We start from the raw sequence: 18,731 nt of genomic DNA, 5'->3' as shown, positions 1-18,731 counted from the left end.
CTCTGAGGCTGTGGAAGGTGTCGTCTCCAAAATCGTAGCTATTGAACCTTTTAATTATACTTGAACAATTTTTTTTAATTTTAATTATTGTTGAGAGGTAATTAGTGCTGGTTATCCTCAAAATTCTCTTTACTTTTAATTAAAATTCAAAATTTTAACAAAAAAAACACACCTACAAATTTACTTTTTCTTCTCACGTGTATGAAATACTTGATTGGCACTCAAGCACTTGAGAGAATTCCTTCTAACAAATATCCCGTTTGAAGGATTTCTCATCTGTATGTAGTTTTTATGCTCGTTCAAATGGACCGCTTAATAAAAGCATTTTTTTTGCACAGATCACATTTAAACTGTTTTTCACCTTCGTGTGTTCTCTGGTGTTCAACAAAATCGCCGTATTCAGAAAAACATTTGTTACGTGCATCATATTTAAACAGTTTTTACCTTGTATGTAGTTTGTTATCCTCAATCAAAAGATGAGATCGAGAAAAGTATTTCTTTCACCATTTTGCACTCTTTGGTGCAGATTCAACCTGCTTGATTGAGAAAAGCCATTGTAACATACGTCACATTTAAACGGTTTTTCACCTGTGTGTGCTCTCTGGTGTGTTATCAGATGGCTGGAATGAGAAAAGCCTTTGTTACATACGTCACATTTAAACGGTTTTTCACCAGTATGCACTCTTTGCTGCGACTTCAAATGGCTTGATTGAGAAAAGCCTTTGTAACATACGTCACATTTAAACGGTTTTTCACCTGTGTTTGTTCTCTGGTGTGTAATCAGATGGCTGGAATGAGAAAAGTCTTTGTTACATAAGTCACATTTAAACGGTTTTTCATCTGTGTGTGTTCTCTGGTGTTCAATCAAATTGCCATTTTCAGAAAAACATTACTTACAAACATCACATTTAAACGGTTTTTCACCTGTGTGTGTTCTCTGGTATTTAATCAAATTCCCGTTTTCAGAAAAGCATTTCTCACAAACATCACATTTAAACAGTTTTCCATCTGTGTGTGTTCTCTGGTGTGTAATTAGATCACTGAATTGTGAAAAGCCTTTGTTACATACGTCACATTTAAATGGTTTTTCACATGTATGCAATCTCTGGTGTGACATCAATGTGCTTGACTGAGAAAAGCCTTTGTTACATACGTCACATTTAAACAGTTTTTCACCTGTGTGTGTTCTCCGGTGTTTAATCAATTCGCCGTTTTTGGAAAAGCATTTGTTACTCACACCACATTTAAACAGTTTTCCACCAGTATGGAGTCTTTGGTGCAGATTCAAACTGCTTGATTGAGAAAAGCCTTTTTTATATACGTCACATTTAAACGGTTTTTCACCTGTTTGCACTCTCTGGCTCCTAATCAAATTTCTTGAATGAGAAAAGAGCTTCTTGCCTACATCACACTTAGCACTGTATTTCTTTGTAGGTCTACTTCTGACAGGGTCGACGAAAAGTGGCCTTTTATAATTAGATGTTGTTTTATATCACCAATACATTCACACAAACAAATGGGGCATCGTCTTGTTTCTCCAATTTGGTGTTCCATAAAATGTGGAACAAATTCTCTTTAATCACGAAATACCGCAGGGCAGACATCGCACTCGATAGGTGAAAGTTTTTCACAGCCAGTGTCAAAATGAAGATCCAACATCAAAAATTATTTTTCTGTTTTCCCACAAGTAACAACGCCAGATCCCAGCAGTTAATTCTTCTATTGCCTTGTCTCTCAGCCCTTTCACGACGACGATTAGTTTTGGGCCTGAGAGTTCTGGTTGAATTACACCATCAGAATTGCTCAGAGTAGAACTCATTATCTCTGAAGTAAGAGAAAAATAAATTAAAGCTGGCTTAACAATTATAAATAAAAAGTGAGTTTTTCAAAAGTAATACATGATTAGGGTTTAAATAAAAAATTGTAGAACACTACTAAAAGGTTTGAGCTAAGAGCTCATATGGCACTTGTGACGAGACGAGAAGAGCTAAGAGCCAAGATATCATATGGTATGAGCTCTAACAAAATTTTATGAATCAATAGATTGATTTAAAAACTAAAATAAGAGGCTTAATGCCGGTCAGGATTTAAAATAAAATCTCTGAGTCACGATGTCCTTCTAAATATAAAAATTCATTAAAATCCGATCACCCACTCGTAAGTTATTAATACCTAATTTTTTCTCTCCCTTTAGCCCCCCAGATGGTCGAATCTGGCAAAACGACTTTATCAAGTCAAATTGTTCAGCTCCCTGACTCGCCTATCAATTTTCATCGTCCTAGCACGTCCAGAAGCACCAAACTCGCCAAATCACTGAATCCCTCCCCCCAACTCCCCCAAAGAGAGCGAATCGAATACGATTCTGTCAATCACGTATCAAGTACATTTGTTTATTCTATCCACCAAGCTTCATCCCGATTCCTACACTCCAAGTGTTTTTCCAAGATTTCCCCCTCCAACTCCCCCCAATGTCAAACGATCTGGTCGGGATTTGAAAAAAGAGCTCTGAGACATAAATTCTTTTTAAAAATCAAATTTCATTAAGATCCGATCATCTATTCGTAAGATAAAAATACCCCAATTATCACGTTTTCCAAGAATTTCGGTTTCCCCCTCCAACTTCCCCAAACGTCACAGGATCTGGTCGGAATTTAAATAAGAACTTTAAAGCACAAGATCCTTCTAAATATCAAATTTCATTAAGATCTGGTCACCCTTTCGTAAGTTACAAAATACCTCAATTTTCAAAATTACCCCCCTCCAATTCCACCAAAGAGAGCAGATCCGGTCAGGTTATGTCAGTCACGTATCTTAGACAGGTTTTTATTCTTCCCATCCAGTTTCATCCTGATCTCACCGCTTTAAGTATTTTCTAAGATTTCCGGTCCCCTCCCCCCCCCCAATTACGCTTGATCCGGTTGAGATTTAAATAAGAGATCTGAGTTACGAGGTCCTTCTAAATATGAAGTTTCATGAAGATCCGATCACTCCTTCGTAAGTTAAAAATACGTCATTTTTGCTTATTTTTCAGAATTAAACCCCCCCCACCAATAGATCGGATCCGTTCCAATTATGTAAATCACGTATGCAAGACTTCTGCTTATTTTTCCCACCAAGTTTCATCCCGATCTCTCCAATCTAAGTGTTTTCCATGATTTTAGGTTCCCCCACCCCAAACTTCCCCCAACATCACCAGATCCAGTCAGGATTTAAAATAATAGCTTTGAGACACGATATCCTTCTAAATATCAAATTTCATTGAGATCCGATAACCCGTTCGTAAGTTAAAATACCTCATTTTTTCTAATTTTCAAGAATTAACCCCCCCCCAACTACCCCAAAGAGAGCGGATCCGTTCCGGTTATGTCAATCATGTATCTAGGACTCGTGATTATTTTTTCCACCAAGTTTCATCCCGATCCCTCCACTCCAAGTGTTTTTCAATTTTTTGGTTTCCCCCTCCCAACTCCCCCCCCCCAATGTCACCAGATCTGGTCGGGTTTAAAATAAGAGCTCTGAGCCACGATATCCTTCTAAATATCAAACTTCATTGAGATCCGATCAACTGTTCGTAAATTAAAAATACCTCATTTTTTCTAATTTTTCAGAAATAACCCCCCCAACTATCCCAAAGAGAGCGGATCTGTTCTGTTTATTTCAATCATGTATCTAGCACTTGTGTTTATTTTTCCACCAAGTTTCATCCCGATCCCTCTACTCTAAGTGTTGTCCAAGTTTTAGGTTTCTCCCTCCCGACTTCCCCCCCCCCCCATTGTCACCAGATCCGGTCGAGATTATAAATAAGAGCTCTGAGACATGATATCCTTCTAAACATCAAATTTCATTGAGATCCGATCACCCGTTCGTAAGTTAAAAATACCTCATTTTTTCTAATTTTTTAGAATTACCCCCCCCCCTCCCGACTACCCCAAAGAGAGCGGATCCAGTTCGATTATGTCAATCATGTATCTTGGACTTGCGATTATTTTTCCCATCAAGTTCATCTCGATCCCTCCACTCTAAGTGTTTTCCAAGATTTTAGGTTTCCCCCCTCCAACTCCCCCCAATGTCATCAGATCTGGTCGGGATTTAAAATAAGGGCTCTGAAACACAATATCATTCCAAACATCAAATTTAATTAAGATCCCATCACCCATTCATAAGTTAAAAATACTTCATTTTTTCCGTGTTAACCAGCCCCCCACTCCCCCCAGATAGTTAAATTGGGAAAACGACTATTCTTAATTTAAGCTGGTCTCGTCCCTGATACGCCTGCCAAATTTCATCGTCCTAGCTTACCTGGAAGTGCCTAAAGTAGCAGAACCGGGACCGACAGACAGACCGACAGAATTGGCGATTGCTACATGTCACTTGGTTAATACCAAGTGCCATAAAAAGAGAAATTTAGTGAGAATGAACTTTGAATTAGACTGAGATTTATTTTCCCCTCTAAAATATATAACATTTTACTAAAATTACATTCGGTAATAAAATTATTAATTCATTAAATCAACCTAATTTCTTGTCATATATTTGACACTTCGGAATCACTTCCAGTTTTAATGCACAATGCAGCTTGTCCCATCACCCAATTGAACAGCTGTTTATAAGATGCCTTTCAAAAATTTTGTTGAAAGAATTTAGCCTTTTTTACCTAAAAATATATTGTAAAATTAGAGATAAGGGTTTCGCAATCTAAAAGGTAGTTGTGTAAAGTGAAGGAAATATTTGGATATGGGTTAATAGCCTTGATGGAGCCCCTTGCATCTATCTCCACCTTTTCCCCCTCCAAAGGGGACTGCACTTTATTGGACTTGGTCTGTATAGCCCAAAAGAAGACACAAGGATCTACCCTCAAATCAGGATTGATCAAGCTCATTCTCAATTTATAGTTTTAGTGATCTATAAAACTATTTTTTTAATTTAAAAAGAAAATCCAAACACTTATGCACAGCATTATACATAAGTACCTGAAATCCAAACACGCTGATAATTTTGCATAACAATTTCCCCGGAACATCCCCACATGTAAAATTGAGAAGGCAAATAGAAAATAAGACAAATAAAAAGAATTTCGCAAAGAAATTCTGTCCAATCCCCCCAGTGTGAAATTTCCCCTGTAAAGTTCATCCCTGGAAATCTTCCTCGACACGGAAAATTATGCCCAAGGAAACTTTCCCCAAGCACCCCCTCCCTCTGACAAATATCTGCATGCTTTCCAAAAACAAATACTAAATGTAAACAATGGGCAAATTTTATAACTTACAGACATATATCCCGGGGAGGGGGGAGGGTCAGGTTATCTGCAAAGGCATATTTTTGAGACTTTTAAACTATGTTGAACAAAATTGCTACCTGAAAATTTTGATGGGATGATTTTGGGAAAAAGGGCGTGGGAGGGAGCAAGATGCCCTCCAACTTTTTTGGTCACTTGCAAGTCTTGATATGCATTTTAACTAACTAATCAGAAGAAATAATATTTATGTTATCATTAAACTTCCTCCTAACTAGGTAGTAAAATGCGGAGTTACTTATAAATAAAAAATATTATTAAACGAGTCATAACATTACACCAAAACCTTGGTATATTGAGAAAAAGGAATCGCCAAACCTTAATTGAGGGGGAAAACAGTAAGACTTAGTTAAGTCTGTAATATGCATACAATTCTCAAGAACTAAACAATAAGCCATTTTTATAATGTAGCCTAGAAGAGATATGTACCTCCAAGACCTCCTTTGCCACCTTTACTAACTTTTCCTCCTTTGCCACCTTTAGCTAATAGAACAAGTTGTTTTCTAAGGCTCGCATTAACATCAAGCAGAAGTCTTTCAGGTTTACCTCCATTTCCTCCAGGTTTGCCAGGATCCCCCTAAAGACCTTTTTCGCCAGGCATTGCAAAAGTCGATGTATGATTAAAGCTTGTAATAGTTTCATTTTTGACATAAAAAATCCTAGTAAAAGGAACAAGAAGACATATGACATTATTAAACAGCATTGGAGTTAGACAGGAAGTAATCCTTGAATGGCTCTCAATTGCATCATCCGCATGTTGAGAGGTTACGTTTATATGATCCTCATTTATAGCATCATAGTAGGAAATATTATAAAAACTAGGATTAATGGTTCTACTTTCTCCTTCAGCTCCCTGTGAACCAGTAAAACCATCTCCTCCTTCACCACCGTTTCCTCCACCTCCGCTGATGCTCAACACACCACCACTGACTTTATAATACATCTTTATTGATACATTTCTTCCGCTAAAGCCAGTTCTCCCTACGTGACCAATACTTGTCTTCAAAGGAGAACTAGGTGCCACTAATTAGAGAGTGGAACCCTTCCTCCTATCATCAATATTTAAATAAACTGTTTCGATTGACAGAAACTTTAAAGTTGTGTTGGTGTTGGCATAAATATTTACGTTGAGGCAAGTTGGCTGAAGTTCCTCTATACTTGAGGATAAAGATGATACTATAGAATACAAAGCACATTCCTTATCAAATATTCTCGTTGTATTGCCGTTTAAAGTATTCCTTGGGGACAGTCTATTGAAATCAAATCGTATTTCAGTTTAATCCATCCGTTCATGGACCATTTTTCCACTCTCTTGGAGAGTGGAATTTAATCAATTTATTTAAGTAAATAAGTGACAAAGAACTTTCACCTCTGCTGGATTTATATTTCCGAAAGAGTAGTCTCTGTGGCAAATTTTTTGAAAATTAAGTTTTGAAATCACTTCTAATGTTCTAAAGGATTAGGCTTTTTTGCATGTTTCGTCTTTTAGGATGGCAGATAGTTTAAATATTGTTGGTTGTTTTTTTGCGATCTTGTGAAATTAAAAATTTTGGATCTGAATTATCTTGTTTGATTTGAATAGATTATCTAGTATTTTTTTTCAAGGATGTTGGAGTGGTGAAGTTTTAATTCATAGGTTGTGCTGGTCATTTATCTGTAGAAGTTTGCCATAGACAATATTTATTGTGTTGTCGCCAAATCTTGAGGTTTGTATTAGTTGCGTCCCTCGTTTCGTTAAGATTCCGAGGAGGTCCAGATACCATGGAATTGACTTTATGAGTATGTGACCCCTGCTCCTTTGATATTTATTGCTACCTTTATGGCACGAAATAATTGGTTTTGTTATCCAAGCCAACTAAATATTAAAATTATACAATGCAGTAACTCGAGTTATGCCTATTTTATTAATTTTGTCAGAAGAGAAAAAGTTTTTAATTGAACATTAAAAAAATTCCCATCTGTTGTGTTCACCGATTTTAAGATAAGTGACGCTTAGGTGAAATACTTGTGGTTTTGGCAAAGTTGTAGCGGAAAATGATAAAGTAGCACTCATCACTCTCTTCGAGAACACCAATCCTTTTTTCTTCTGTAACATCTCCCGTTCCTAATTTGTGAAATTTAATTTCTTTTGGGTAGTTACTCTTCATCCTTAAGGTACCATGGGATTTCTTATTTAATAAAAATGTCCGTGTACCATTAAACAAGCTTGAATACAAAAGGGGTTTGCCACCAGAGTTATTATCTAACGTAAACTCAAACGTCTTTGAATTTCTTGTGCACGAAGATTTCGGCAATAAGTATTTGAAATCATTCTTCACTGAAAGCTTTACAGAAGCATCCCTGTGAAGAATGAGCTGCTGGCTTTTTCTTCTGCTTTAGACCTGAAAAAAAAATCAGCGATGAATATTGATGAGGTTTATGAGTTACAACCATTCTTAGCATACATGGTGTATCGTGACAAGAAATTCCTTTTTTTCATCTTGAAAGTTTTGCTTGATATACTAAAAAATAGGAGATAAAACTTTTTTCGACTCTCCTGACTTGACCAATGGTTCCACAAATTTTTAGTTCTTTGATATACTCTTAACATCACATATAATCCCTAAAATTTAAAAACATATTTCAAAACTTGAGCTTTTATCGCCAACAAGCAAATCTCCCACAAGCAACAACTAATTTACTGAGCAAAGATATCCTACACATTTTGCACGTTTCCGCGAATTGTTAGCAAATAATTTTTGTTAGCTGACAATTCAAAGGCAGAAAAAAACTTTAATTCTCCGTAGACCGGAGAGAAAACATTTTAAGACAGATTTGACATGAGAGGAGAAAAGGGAAAAAGAAAAAAACCAACCTTTATTTTTCGTACATTTTACTACATAAGCCGTCCTAGCCTTGTTAGTTGGGTTAGCGTGCTATACTTGAAATCCTTTGTCCATAAAGACAGGGGTTCAACTCCTGGCGTTCTTGTGGAACGGGAGTCATTGGTGTCACTGTAAGTCCGGCCAATTTCGACCCAGCTCTAAATGGGTGCTTGGGGAAATCTGGGAGGAAAACACTGGAACAGTGGGAACATTTGTCCCCAGCCACACATTTTCCCCGTCAAAGGCAGAGAACCAGGAGATTGGTACTTGGTCTGAACAGACCAAGCATGCAAAAATGTTAGTTAGTTTAAAACACAACAACCAAAACATTTCTTTTTTGGAAATTTGTTGGAAATCTTTCAAAAATTTCCGACAATTAGGTTCTGAAGACACAATACTTGGCAAATAACAGAACTACTTCTAATGCAATTTCCTTGATATTTCCCATATTTTCTGAAGCATTTAGACACATTTCCAGATGAAAAAACACTGTGAATGGCCAACAGTGATGCTCACTAAAAAAGAATGTTTTAAAAGAAGGAAATTCGAAAACATTAACCTTCAACAATAAGATAAATGCTGCAAGGTCAGAACAAATAAGAACAGAGACAAATAAAAACAGAGAACCAACAAAAACAGAGATTAATATCCATTAATGAAAAAAACCTCATAATTACCAAAATTTAAATTTTCTGCGATTGCAGCTGAGAAAAACACATCATTTCATTTGGTATAAGGATAAAGTTTCTATATATTCTTTCGAAACTTTGCATAAACAATGATGGAAACCGTTGCATCTCTGCATATTTCTTATAAATAACTTAAAGTAAACAAAGTTGTGTCTAAAAAATCCCTACCCTTCATAATTTTCTGAATTTCTATTTTAAGGGTAGTGATCTCTCTAGCAGGGGTGTCTTCCAATCCTCCCTTCAACTTGTGGATGCTCAAAGCACCGTTATGAACAACTGCCACGTCATCATCCTGCAAGAAAATTAAACAATGTTGGAATTCCAGTTATTTTAATTATCAATGATGTTTTCCCTGCCATTTAGGGTCAACGTAGCTTAAGTCTAGCTATAACGGTCTGTAGAATGAATTCTCTACAAAATAAAATAAATACCAAAAGGGGTTAAAAGCAAAAACCAAGGGACGTATGAACTTCTTGATCAATGATCACCAGCTCTTGCGGCCTTAATTGGCCCGAAGAAACCAACGTACCTTAAATTACATTTTAAAAATATAGCACAAGACTGCTGAGGACCAACTACTTGGGGGGCCTTTACTAGTATAGCTGCAATTGAGTGCCCAAAAGAAAAATGTTCAGGTTGATGGAATCAGGTGAAAATATGCAGACAGACAAGGATATATGCAAGAGGGAGCCTCTAGATCCACTCAGCACAATATAATTCTGAATTTTCCCGGTTTAGGGTACTTTTAATTCAAATTATCAAACAAAATGTGCCTTATTTACTACCCCCTCCCCTTACGAACTCCCAACATACATACAAGTAGACAGGCTATTTCAAATTTTAAGTGAACTCTCTCTAAATGACTTCGAAAAAAGCGTTTGTTACACCAATTTTATTTTAAAATTTGACACCATCTAGACGCTATTTTAACTTTTCAACATCTTAATTCAAAATACTTTGCGTTCTAATCCAGGCTTCTCCGTTAACAACATCCAGCAATAGGAAAGCAAACATCACTCAAATTTTACGTTTTATTTGTGTGCTCTGTCTTTAATGGCTAATGGTATTATTTATACAATAAAAGCCAATCTTTAGTCTGCAGAAGTCACATTTTATCGCCAAATAGCCATATTTTTAATGGTAATATGCCGTCATCTTTAATAAATAGCTACCACAATATATTGGTTAGGTTAGCTAACCTAGCCTGATAATCTCCATTAGAGACAAAGGACCTGATATCAAGCAACTATGTGCCAATGGTGTCATACAACCTTGACCTGGCGAAAGTCATCTGGCGAGAGTTTCATTTTATTTACGATAATTCAGTATAATAGTAAATGTAATTATATAAAGGTAATATGAATATAAATTTAATAACCTTTTATAATATAATGCAATAAATATAAATAATCTTACCATCAAGTGCAATAACTGTAAATATATAAACGTAAATATAATAAACCAATTATAAATGTGATTTTAATAAAAAGTAATAAATGTAAGACATTTTCGTAAGCCAATCGCATTATTTCTTAAAGTACCAAGGACTTCGAAGTAAAAATATTGTTTCCCCCTCTCCCATCTTAAAAATATTTATTTTTAGAAACAAAGAACTCCATTAGAAACAAAGGACCTGATATCAAGCAACTATGTGCCAATGGTGTCCTACAACCTTGACCTGGCGAAAGTCATCTGGCGAGAGCTTCATTCTATTTTACGATAATTCAGTATAATAGTAAATATAATTATATAACGGTAATATGAATATAAATTTAATAACCGTTTATAATATAATGCAATAAATGTAAATAATCTTACCATCAAGTGCAATAACTGTGAATATATAAACCTAAATATAATAAACCAATTATAAATGTGATTTTAATAAAAAGTAATAAATGTAAGACATTTTCGTAAGCCAATCGCATTATTTCTTAAAGTACCAAGGACTTCGAAGTAAAAATATTGTTTCCCCCTCTCCCATCTTAAAAATATTTATTTTTAGAAACAAAGAACTCCATTAGAAACAAAGGACCTGATATCAAGCAACTATGTGCCAATGGTGTCATACAACCTTGACCTGGCGAAAGTCATCTGGCGAGAGCTTCATTCTATTTTACGATAATTCAGTATAATAGTAAATATAATTATATAACGGTAATATGAATATAAATTTAATAACCGTTTGTAATATAATGCAATAAATGTAAATAATCTTACCATCAAGTGCAATAACTGTAAATATATAAACGTAAATATAATAAACCAATTATAAATGTGATTTTAATAAAAAGTAATAAATGTAAGACATTTTCGTAAGCCAATCGCATTATTTCTTAAAGTACCAAGGACTTCGAAGTAAAAATATTGTTTCCCCCTTTCCCATCTTAAAAATATTTATTTTTAGAAACAAAGAACTCCATTAGAAACAAAGGACCTGATATCAAGCAACTATGTGCCAATGGTGTCATACAACCTTGACCTGGCGAAAGTCATCTGGCGAGAGCTTCATTCTATTTTACGATAATTCAGTATAATAGTAAATATAATTATATAACGGTAATATGAATATAAATTTAATAACCTTTTATAATATAATGCAATAAATGTAAATAATCTTACCATCAAGTGCAATAACTGTAAATATATAAACCTAAATATAATAAACCAATTATAAATGTGATTTTAATAAAAAGTAATAAATGTAAGACATTTTCGTAAGCCAATCGCATTATTTCTTAAAGTACCAAGGACTTCGAAGTAAAAATATTGTTTCCCCCTCTCCCATCTCAAAAATATTTATTTTTAGAAACAAAGAACTCCATTAGAAACAAAGGACCTGATATCAAGCAACTATGTGCCAATGGTGTCATACAACCTTGACCTGGCGAAAGTCATCTGGCGAGAGCTTCATTCTATTTTACGATAATTCAGTATAATAGTAAATATAATTATATAACGGTAATATGAATATAAATTTAATAACCGTTTATAATATAATGCAATAAATGTAAATAATCTTACCATCAAGTGCAATAACTGTAAATATATAAACGTAAATATAATAAACCAATTATAAATGTGATTTTAATAAAAAGTAATAAATGTAAGACATTTTCGTAAGCCAATCGCATTATTTCTTAAAGTACCAAGGACTTCGAAGTAAAAATATTGTTTCCCCCTCTCCCATCTTAAAAATATTTATTTTTAGAAACAAAGAACTCCATTAGAAACAAAGGACCTGATATCAAGCAACTATGTGCCAATGGTGTCATACAACCTTGACCTGGCGAAAGTCATCTGGCGAGAGCTTCATTCTATTTTACGATAATTCAGTATAATAGTAAATATAATTATATAACGGTAATATGAATATAAATTTAATAACAGTTTATAATATAATGCAATAAATGTAAATAATCTTACCATCAAGTGCAATAACTGTAAATATATAAACGTAAATATAATAAACCAATTATAAATGTGATTTTAATAAAAAGTAATAAATGTAAGACATTTTAGTAAGACAATCGTATTATTTCTCAAAGTACCAAGGACATCGAAGTAAAAATATTTTATTTCCCCCTTTCCCATCTTAAAAATATTTATTCTTGGAAACTGTGATTTCCTAAGATTTTTTTCTCGGTTGTTTCAAAATTGTCAAAGTTTAGTCTCACATCTTGACATACTATTTTTATCCGAAAAAGCAAAATGCTTAAATATTTATTAATTTTCTAAAATGAAAAATAATCTTCTTATCAGTTTTATCTGAAATTAATATTTTTGTCATTACTTTTTTTTTTATCTAAAATAGCCAACTACAGAACTTCAGTAGTGTAGTTTCTATTATTTTCTTAAAAATAGAGAATAATTTTCCTTTTTAAATTCGTCTAGAACTATTGTTTTACAACCATTTATATCTAAAGAAATCAAAAAATTGACCAAGAAAGGCGATATTATTACCAACAGCTCACTTGCCAGATCCTTGAACATATTAAACAAAAAAAAAAGATTTTTTAACTGAAAGTAAGGAGCGACATTAAAACTTAAAACGAACAGAAATTACTTTTTATATAATCAACGCTTGCTCTTCAACGCTTCCTCATCAACGCTCCGCTCTTTACGCTAAAGTTTGACTCTCTCTCAACTCTACTTTTTAAAACAGTAAAAAACTTTAGCGGGGCGTTGAGGAGGAAGCAGCCGCTTTCATATACGAAGTAATTTCTGTTTGTTTTCAAGTTTTAATATCGCTCCTTACTTTCAGTTAAAAAAACTTGGTTTTTTATTTCATTTCTGAAAAGTTTTTGAATTAATGCATGTTTTGATTTTGGCTCTCCGCGTATGAATAATTAAAACAAAATTTGCATATTTCTTTGGGGGCTAAATGGCTTCCTCATAGTTTTGATCGAATGAGTTTGAGAAAAAAGGAGCGGTGGAGAAGGCCTCGCTGCCCTACAATTTTCTGGTTACTTAAAAAGCCAACTAGAACTTTTAATTTTTTACGAACGTTTTTGCTAGTTAAAGATATACGTAACTTACGAATTAGCTTACGTAACGAACTTCTGTATTCGTATGTTTTTATTACGTATACGAGGGGGTTCAACTCTTTGTTAGTACCTCGCTCTTTACACTAAAGCTTAAATTTTGTCCTTAAGAATAACCCCTGAATCACAAAGGCCGTAGAATAAATAGTTGAAATTGCAAAAAATACTTCAGCGTTAAGAGCGAGTTATTAGAAGGAGGTGAACCCCTTAAATGCGCAATAATTTCTGTTTTTTTACGTTTTAATGCTGCTCCTTACTTTCAGTTGAAAAACTTTTTTATATTTATGTTTTTCATTGCTTTTTTTTAATAATGCTAGAAAATTCTGCGCACCCATTATGGATATGTTCTTCCCCCACGACAAATTCCTCAGTAAAAAGCTCCCCCCCCATATATCCTTCTCTTCTCAACCCCTCCTCCCAACCAAAAAATTCCCCTTGAAAACGTCTGTACACTTCCCAATAACCATTACTATATGTAAGCACTGGTCAAAGTTTGTAACTTGTAGCCCCTCCCACGGGAACTGTGGGGGAGTAAGTCGTCCCCAAAGACATAGTTATAAGGTTTTTCGATTATGCAGAAAAATGGCTATCTCAGAACTTTGATCCGGTTACTTTGGGAAAATAATTAGCGTGATTAATCCCTCCAATTTTTTTAGTAACTTAAAAAGGGCACTAGAACTTTGCATTTCCGTTACAATGAGCCCTCTCGCAACATTCTAGGATCACTGGGTCGATACGATCACCCCTGGGAAAAACAAACAAACAAATAAACACGCATCCTTGATTTGCCTTCTGGCAAAAAATACAAAATTCCACATTTTTGTATATAGGAGTTTGAAACTTCTAAAGTAGGGTTTTCTGATACGCTGAATCTGATGGTGTAATTCCAACGGAAAGGAAAAGTTCTAGTGCCCTTTTAAGTGACTAAAAAAATTGGGTGGCATTTAGGCCCCCTCCCACGCTAATTATTTTCCCAAAGTAACCGGATCAAAGTTCTGAGATAGCCATTTTATTCAGCATAGTAAAAAAAACCTAATAACTAGTAACTTATAGTAAGTTATAACTTACTCCCCCTTAGTCCCCGTGGGAGGGGCTACAAGTTACAAACTTTGACCAGTGCTTATATATAGTAATGGTTATTGGGAAGTGTCTGGCAGAAAATACAAAGTTCCACATTTTTGTAGATAGGAGCGTGAAACTTGCACATTAGGGTTTTCTGATACGCTGAATCTGATGGTGTGATTTTTGTTAAGATTTTGTGACTTTTAGGGGATGTTTCCCCCTATTTTCCTAAAAAGGCAAATTTTCTCAGGCTCGTAACTTTTGATGGGTAAGACTAAACTTGATGAAACTTTTACATTTGAGATTCGCATTAAAATGCGATTCTTTTGATGCAACTATTGGTATCAAAATTCCGTTTTTTAGAGTTTTGGTTACTATTGGGCCGGGTCGCTCCTTACTACAGTTCGTTACCACGAACTGTTTGATTACCCAGTATATGAAAGGGGCTGTTCCCTCCTCAACGCCCCGCTCTTTGCGATTAAGTTTGACTCTTTCTCTCAACTCAGTAAAAACTTTAGCGTAAAGAGCGGGGTAAACAAATACAACTTAGAGACAATAGGGAAAATTTCAAGACAGTGGAAATTATTTCTGTAGATATTTCGGCCCTATGTCCAAGGGCCGTCTTCAGCACAATACAAGAATAAGAGAGAAACTATATATAAAAGATTTTACATCAAATTGTGATGTAAAATTATTAGTAAAAACTACGTACAGATTATTTTTTGTAAAAAATATTTGCACAAAAAATAATCTGTACGTAGTTTCTACTAATAATTTTAAAATCATCAATTTCTTAAATTCGGGTAAAGATAAGACCCCAGTTACTCGCCAAAGAGGGGTCTATCAAATACCATGTGATTGCGGAAAATACTATGTCGGCAGGACCCATCAGAATCTAGACAAACGGTTACAACAGCATAAAAATGACATAGACAAGGCTTTAATTTCAAATAGTTCCAACAACTCCTTTGATTCTGCTTTAGGTTGGCATATATTTAATAATCTGTCCAACATGATACTTTTTGAAAACTCTTCACTCATTAGTAATGATTTGGGAATAAAACAGGTGGTTCGAGAATCAATCGAAATTAATCTTAAAATAAATAATAATATTTCTTTGAACAGGGACTTGGGGGAATACTCACTAAATTCTTTATACTCAAATTTAATTAAAAATGATCTAACAAAATATTTTACGAAGCCGATTTATAATAGTACTGAACCAACTACGAAAAGGCCTTTGAGACAGGCTGCTAAACAAGCAAGATCAGCTTTAAGAAATTGCATCTAATCATTTTATTCTCTTCAGTTTGAATGAGCTTATATTCTCATTTCATTCTTTTCGCCAGTCCTGGTTGAACTTCGTTGAAGTAAGGATGCTAGGGCTATTTTTTAAAAAAAGTTTTAAATAGTGTTTTTAATTATTCAGTTTTACTCCTCACAATTTGATGTAAGTTCTTTTATATATAGTTTTTCTCTTATTCTTGTATTGTGCTGAAGACGGCCCTTGGACATAGGGCCGAAATATCTACAGAAATAATTTCCACTGTCTTGAAATTTTCCCCATTGTCTCTACGTTGTATTTGTTTGTTATGGAAAGGCAGTGTGGTCTTCGTCGCTATTTTCAAAGAGCGGGGTGTTGAGGAGGAAACAGCCCCTTTCACATACGGGGTAATTTCTGTTCGCTTCAAGTATTAATGTCGATCCTTACTTTAAATTAAAAAATCATATTTTTTTTATTTAATTTCTGAACGTTTTTAAGTTAATCCATGTTTTGATTTTGGCTCTCCGCAGATGGATAATTAAAACAAAATTTGCATATCTATTTTTTTGGCTAAATGGCTTTCTCAGAGTTTTGATAGAACGATTTTGAGAAAAAGGAGGGGGAGAGGAGGCCCAGTTGTCCTCCAAATTTTTGGTTACTTATAAAGGCAACTAGAACTTTTAGTTTTTTACGAACGTTTTCATTAGTAAAAGATATACGTAACTTACGAATTAGCTTACGTAACGAACTTCTATATTCGTATGTTTGTATCACATATATGAGGGGGTTTCGCCCACTCGTCAATACCTCACTCTTTACACTAAAGCTTAAATTTTGTCCTAATTCCTTAAGAATGAACCCTGAATCACAATGACCGTAGAATAAATAGTTGAAATTACTAAAAATACTTTAGCGTAAAGAGTGAGGTATTAGGAGGAGGTGAACTCCATATATCCGTAGTATTTTCTGTTCTTTTTAATTTCTAATGCTGCCCCTTACTTTCAGTAAAAAAAAACTTTTCATATTTATTTTTTCATTGCTTTTTTTAAAATAATACTAGAAAATGCTTCGCTCCCTTCATGGAAATTTTCATCCCCCATGACAAATTCTTCCATGAAAAGTTCTCCCGCATAACCCCCTCTTCTCAACCCCTCGTACCAACCAAAAAATCCTCCTGAAAACGTCTTTACACTTCCCAATAACCACTACTATATGCTAACTTGCAGCCCCTCCCACGGGGACTGTGGGAGAGTAAGTCGTCCCCATAGATATAGTTATAAGGTTTTTCGACTATGGTGAATAAAATGGATATCTCAGAATTTAGATCCGACAAATTTTGTACAAAAATGAGCGAGGGAGGGGGCCTAGGTGCCCTCCAATTTTTCGGTCACTTAAAAAGGGCACTAGAACTTTTCATTTCAGTTTGAATGAGCCCTCTCGCAAAATTCTAGGACCACTGAGTCGATACGATCACCCCTGAGAAAAAAAAATAAACACGCACCCGTGATCTGTCTTTTTTTAAAAAGGTGAACTTTCTCAGACTCGCAACTTTTAGTGAATGGGACTAAACTTGATGAAACTTATATATTTAAAATCAACTTTAAAATGCGATTCTTTTGATGTAGCTATTGGTATCAAAATTCCATTTTTTTAGTTTTGGTTACTATTGAGCCGGGTCACTCCTTACTGCAGTTCGTTACCAAGAATTGTTTGATGAAACTTAAAATATTCTATTCAATAAGTAATTCTCCAACAAATATAAAGAAAACGAAGAGTAAAAATCAGTCAATCAAAGTGTACAATCAATCAATCAATCAATGTATTTATAACCCATCTACAAAAAAGAGGGTGGAACGCCCTTAAGATGGAGTAATAACAGAAAAAAATAAAATAAAAAGCTACAAATAAATACAATTCAACACAAACAAACAATTAAATAAGTAATGCTGACCATGGGTGAGACACTATCGACATAGAAGAACGAAAATCATGAAGCCTTTTGTCAATAATAGATGTAGGAGAAACTAGGCGGAATTTGTTCGTTGAGTAACTATTTCTAGTCCAAGGAGGGTAACTGAGAAGGAATTTAGCATAACGAGAATATACTCTACGAACAGATAGTTTCTGAGGTTCACTAAAAAACTGCCAAACCGGACAAAGAGAAAGGAGATGAGGTACAACTAGGCTATTATAAATTTTCGCAAGATTTAATTTATCAATGTATTTAATATTAGATACAATTGAAGCATAAGCAATTCTTCAAATTTTCAATGGATAATTTCACAGTTTCTTTCATATTTTTTCCAATTGGCATTCCAAGGTAAACTAATTTTTGAGAAAGGGGGACTTGAATATTAGCTAAAGATAAAGAAATAGGGCCATTTGTCTCTTTAAAATTGAAAGCTACAACAGCAGTTTTTTCAACATGGAAAGAAAGCCCAATATTTTTATATTCATTGTATAGCTGATTAAACGCATTTTGACATCCACTAAAAGTACGGCTTAGATTCAAAACGTCATCTGCAAAAGTTATTAAAGACAAGTTAAATCCACGGTGAATACAAATAAAATTAACAGAATTTTGGGCATTTAAAACAGAGTTATTAAATAAAAAAGGTGAGGTAAGGCCACCTTGACGTACTCCTTTCAAAATATCAAAAAAGGAAGATCCCCCCGTTAACTTCGCCTTAAGGTGATGGTACATATACAGAAGGCACTTTACTATACAAAAATTTACCCCTCTTTTATACGCTTCAAATAAAACTTGGTAAAAAATGCAAGAGTCGAAAGCCCGAGCAATATCTAAAGCACAAAGGATAATATGGGATCTACTTCTTTCTGCATCAGCAAGAACATTCATTAAAGCAAAAAGGGCATGCTCCCGGCTAATACCTTTTTGGTAACCAAACTGGTGGGGTGGGACATAACATTTAGAAACAATTTCATCCAAAATAATTGACTCAAACAATTTAAAATAGTACAAGAAACTGTTATAGGTCGGAATGAATTACACGC

At 34.5% G+C, this 18,731-nt stretch overlaps 1 protein-coding gene and 1 long non-coding RNA gene across 3 annotated transcripts in view; one reads left to right on the top strand and one right to left on the bottom strand.

The window, feature by feature from the left end:
- The window catches only part of LOC136027644 (uncharacterized), a 77,950-nt gene that overhangs the window by 47,785 nt on the left and 11,434 nt on the right, over nucleotides 1-18,731 (top strand). The gene's annotated exons all lie outside the window — the stretch shown is intronic.
- LOC136027642 (uncharacterized) overlaps nucleotides 5,613-18,731 on the bottom strand; it is a 242,873-nt gene continuing 229,754 nt past the window's right edge. Inside the window, exons 3-4 of the mRNA XM_065705069.1 lie at nucleotides 9,015-9,138; nucleotides 5,613-7,674 (exon numbers count right to left, since the gene is read on the bottom strand). Of these exons, the coding sequence (XP_065561141.1) occupies nucleotides 7,601-7,674; nucleotides 9,015-9,138 (198 nt within the window). The 3' untranslated portion in view covers nucleotides 5,613-7,600. The remainder of the gene's footprint in view (nucleotides 7,675-9,014; nucleotides 9,139-18,731) is intronic.

The sequence above is a fragment of the Artemia franciscana genome, chromosome 5 (assembly GCF_032884065.1).
Source record: "Artemia franciscana chromosome 5, ASM3288406v1, whole genome shotgun sequence".
Taxonomy (NCBI): Eukaryota; Metazoa; Arthropoda; class Branchiopoda; order Anostraca; family Artemiidae; genus Artemia; species Artemia franciscana.
The sequence above is the reverse complement of the archived record's forward strand: the minus strand, read 5'-3'. Positions and strand labels throughout refer to the sequence as shown.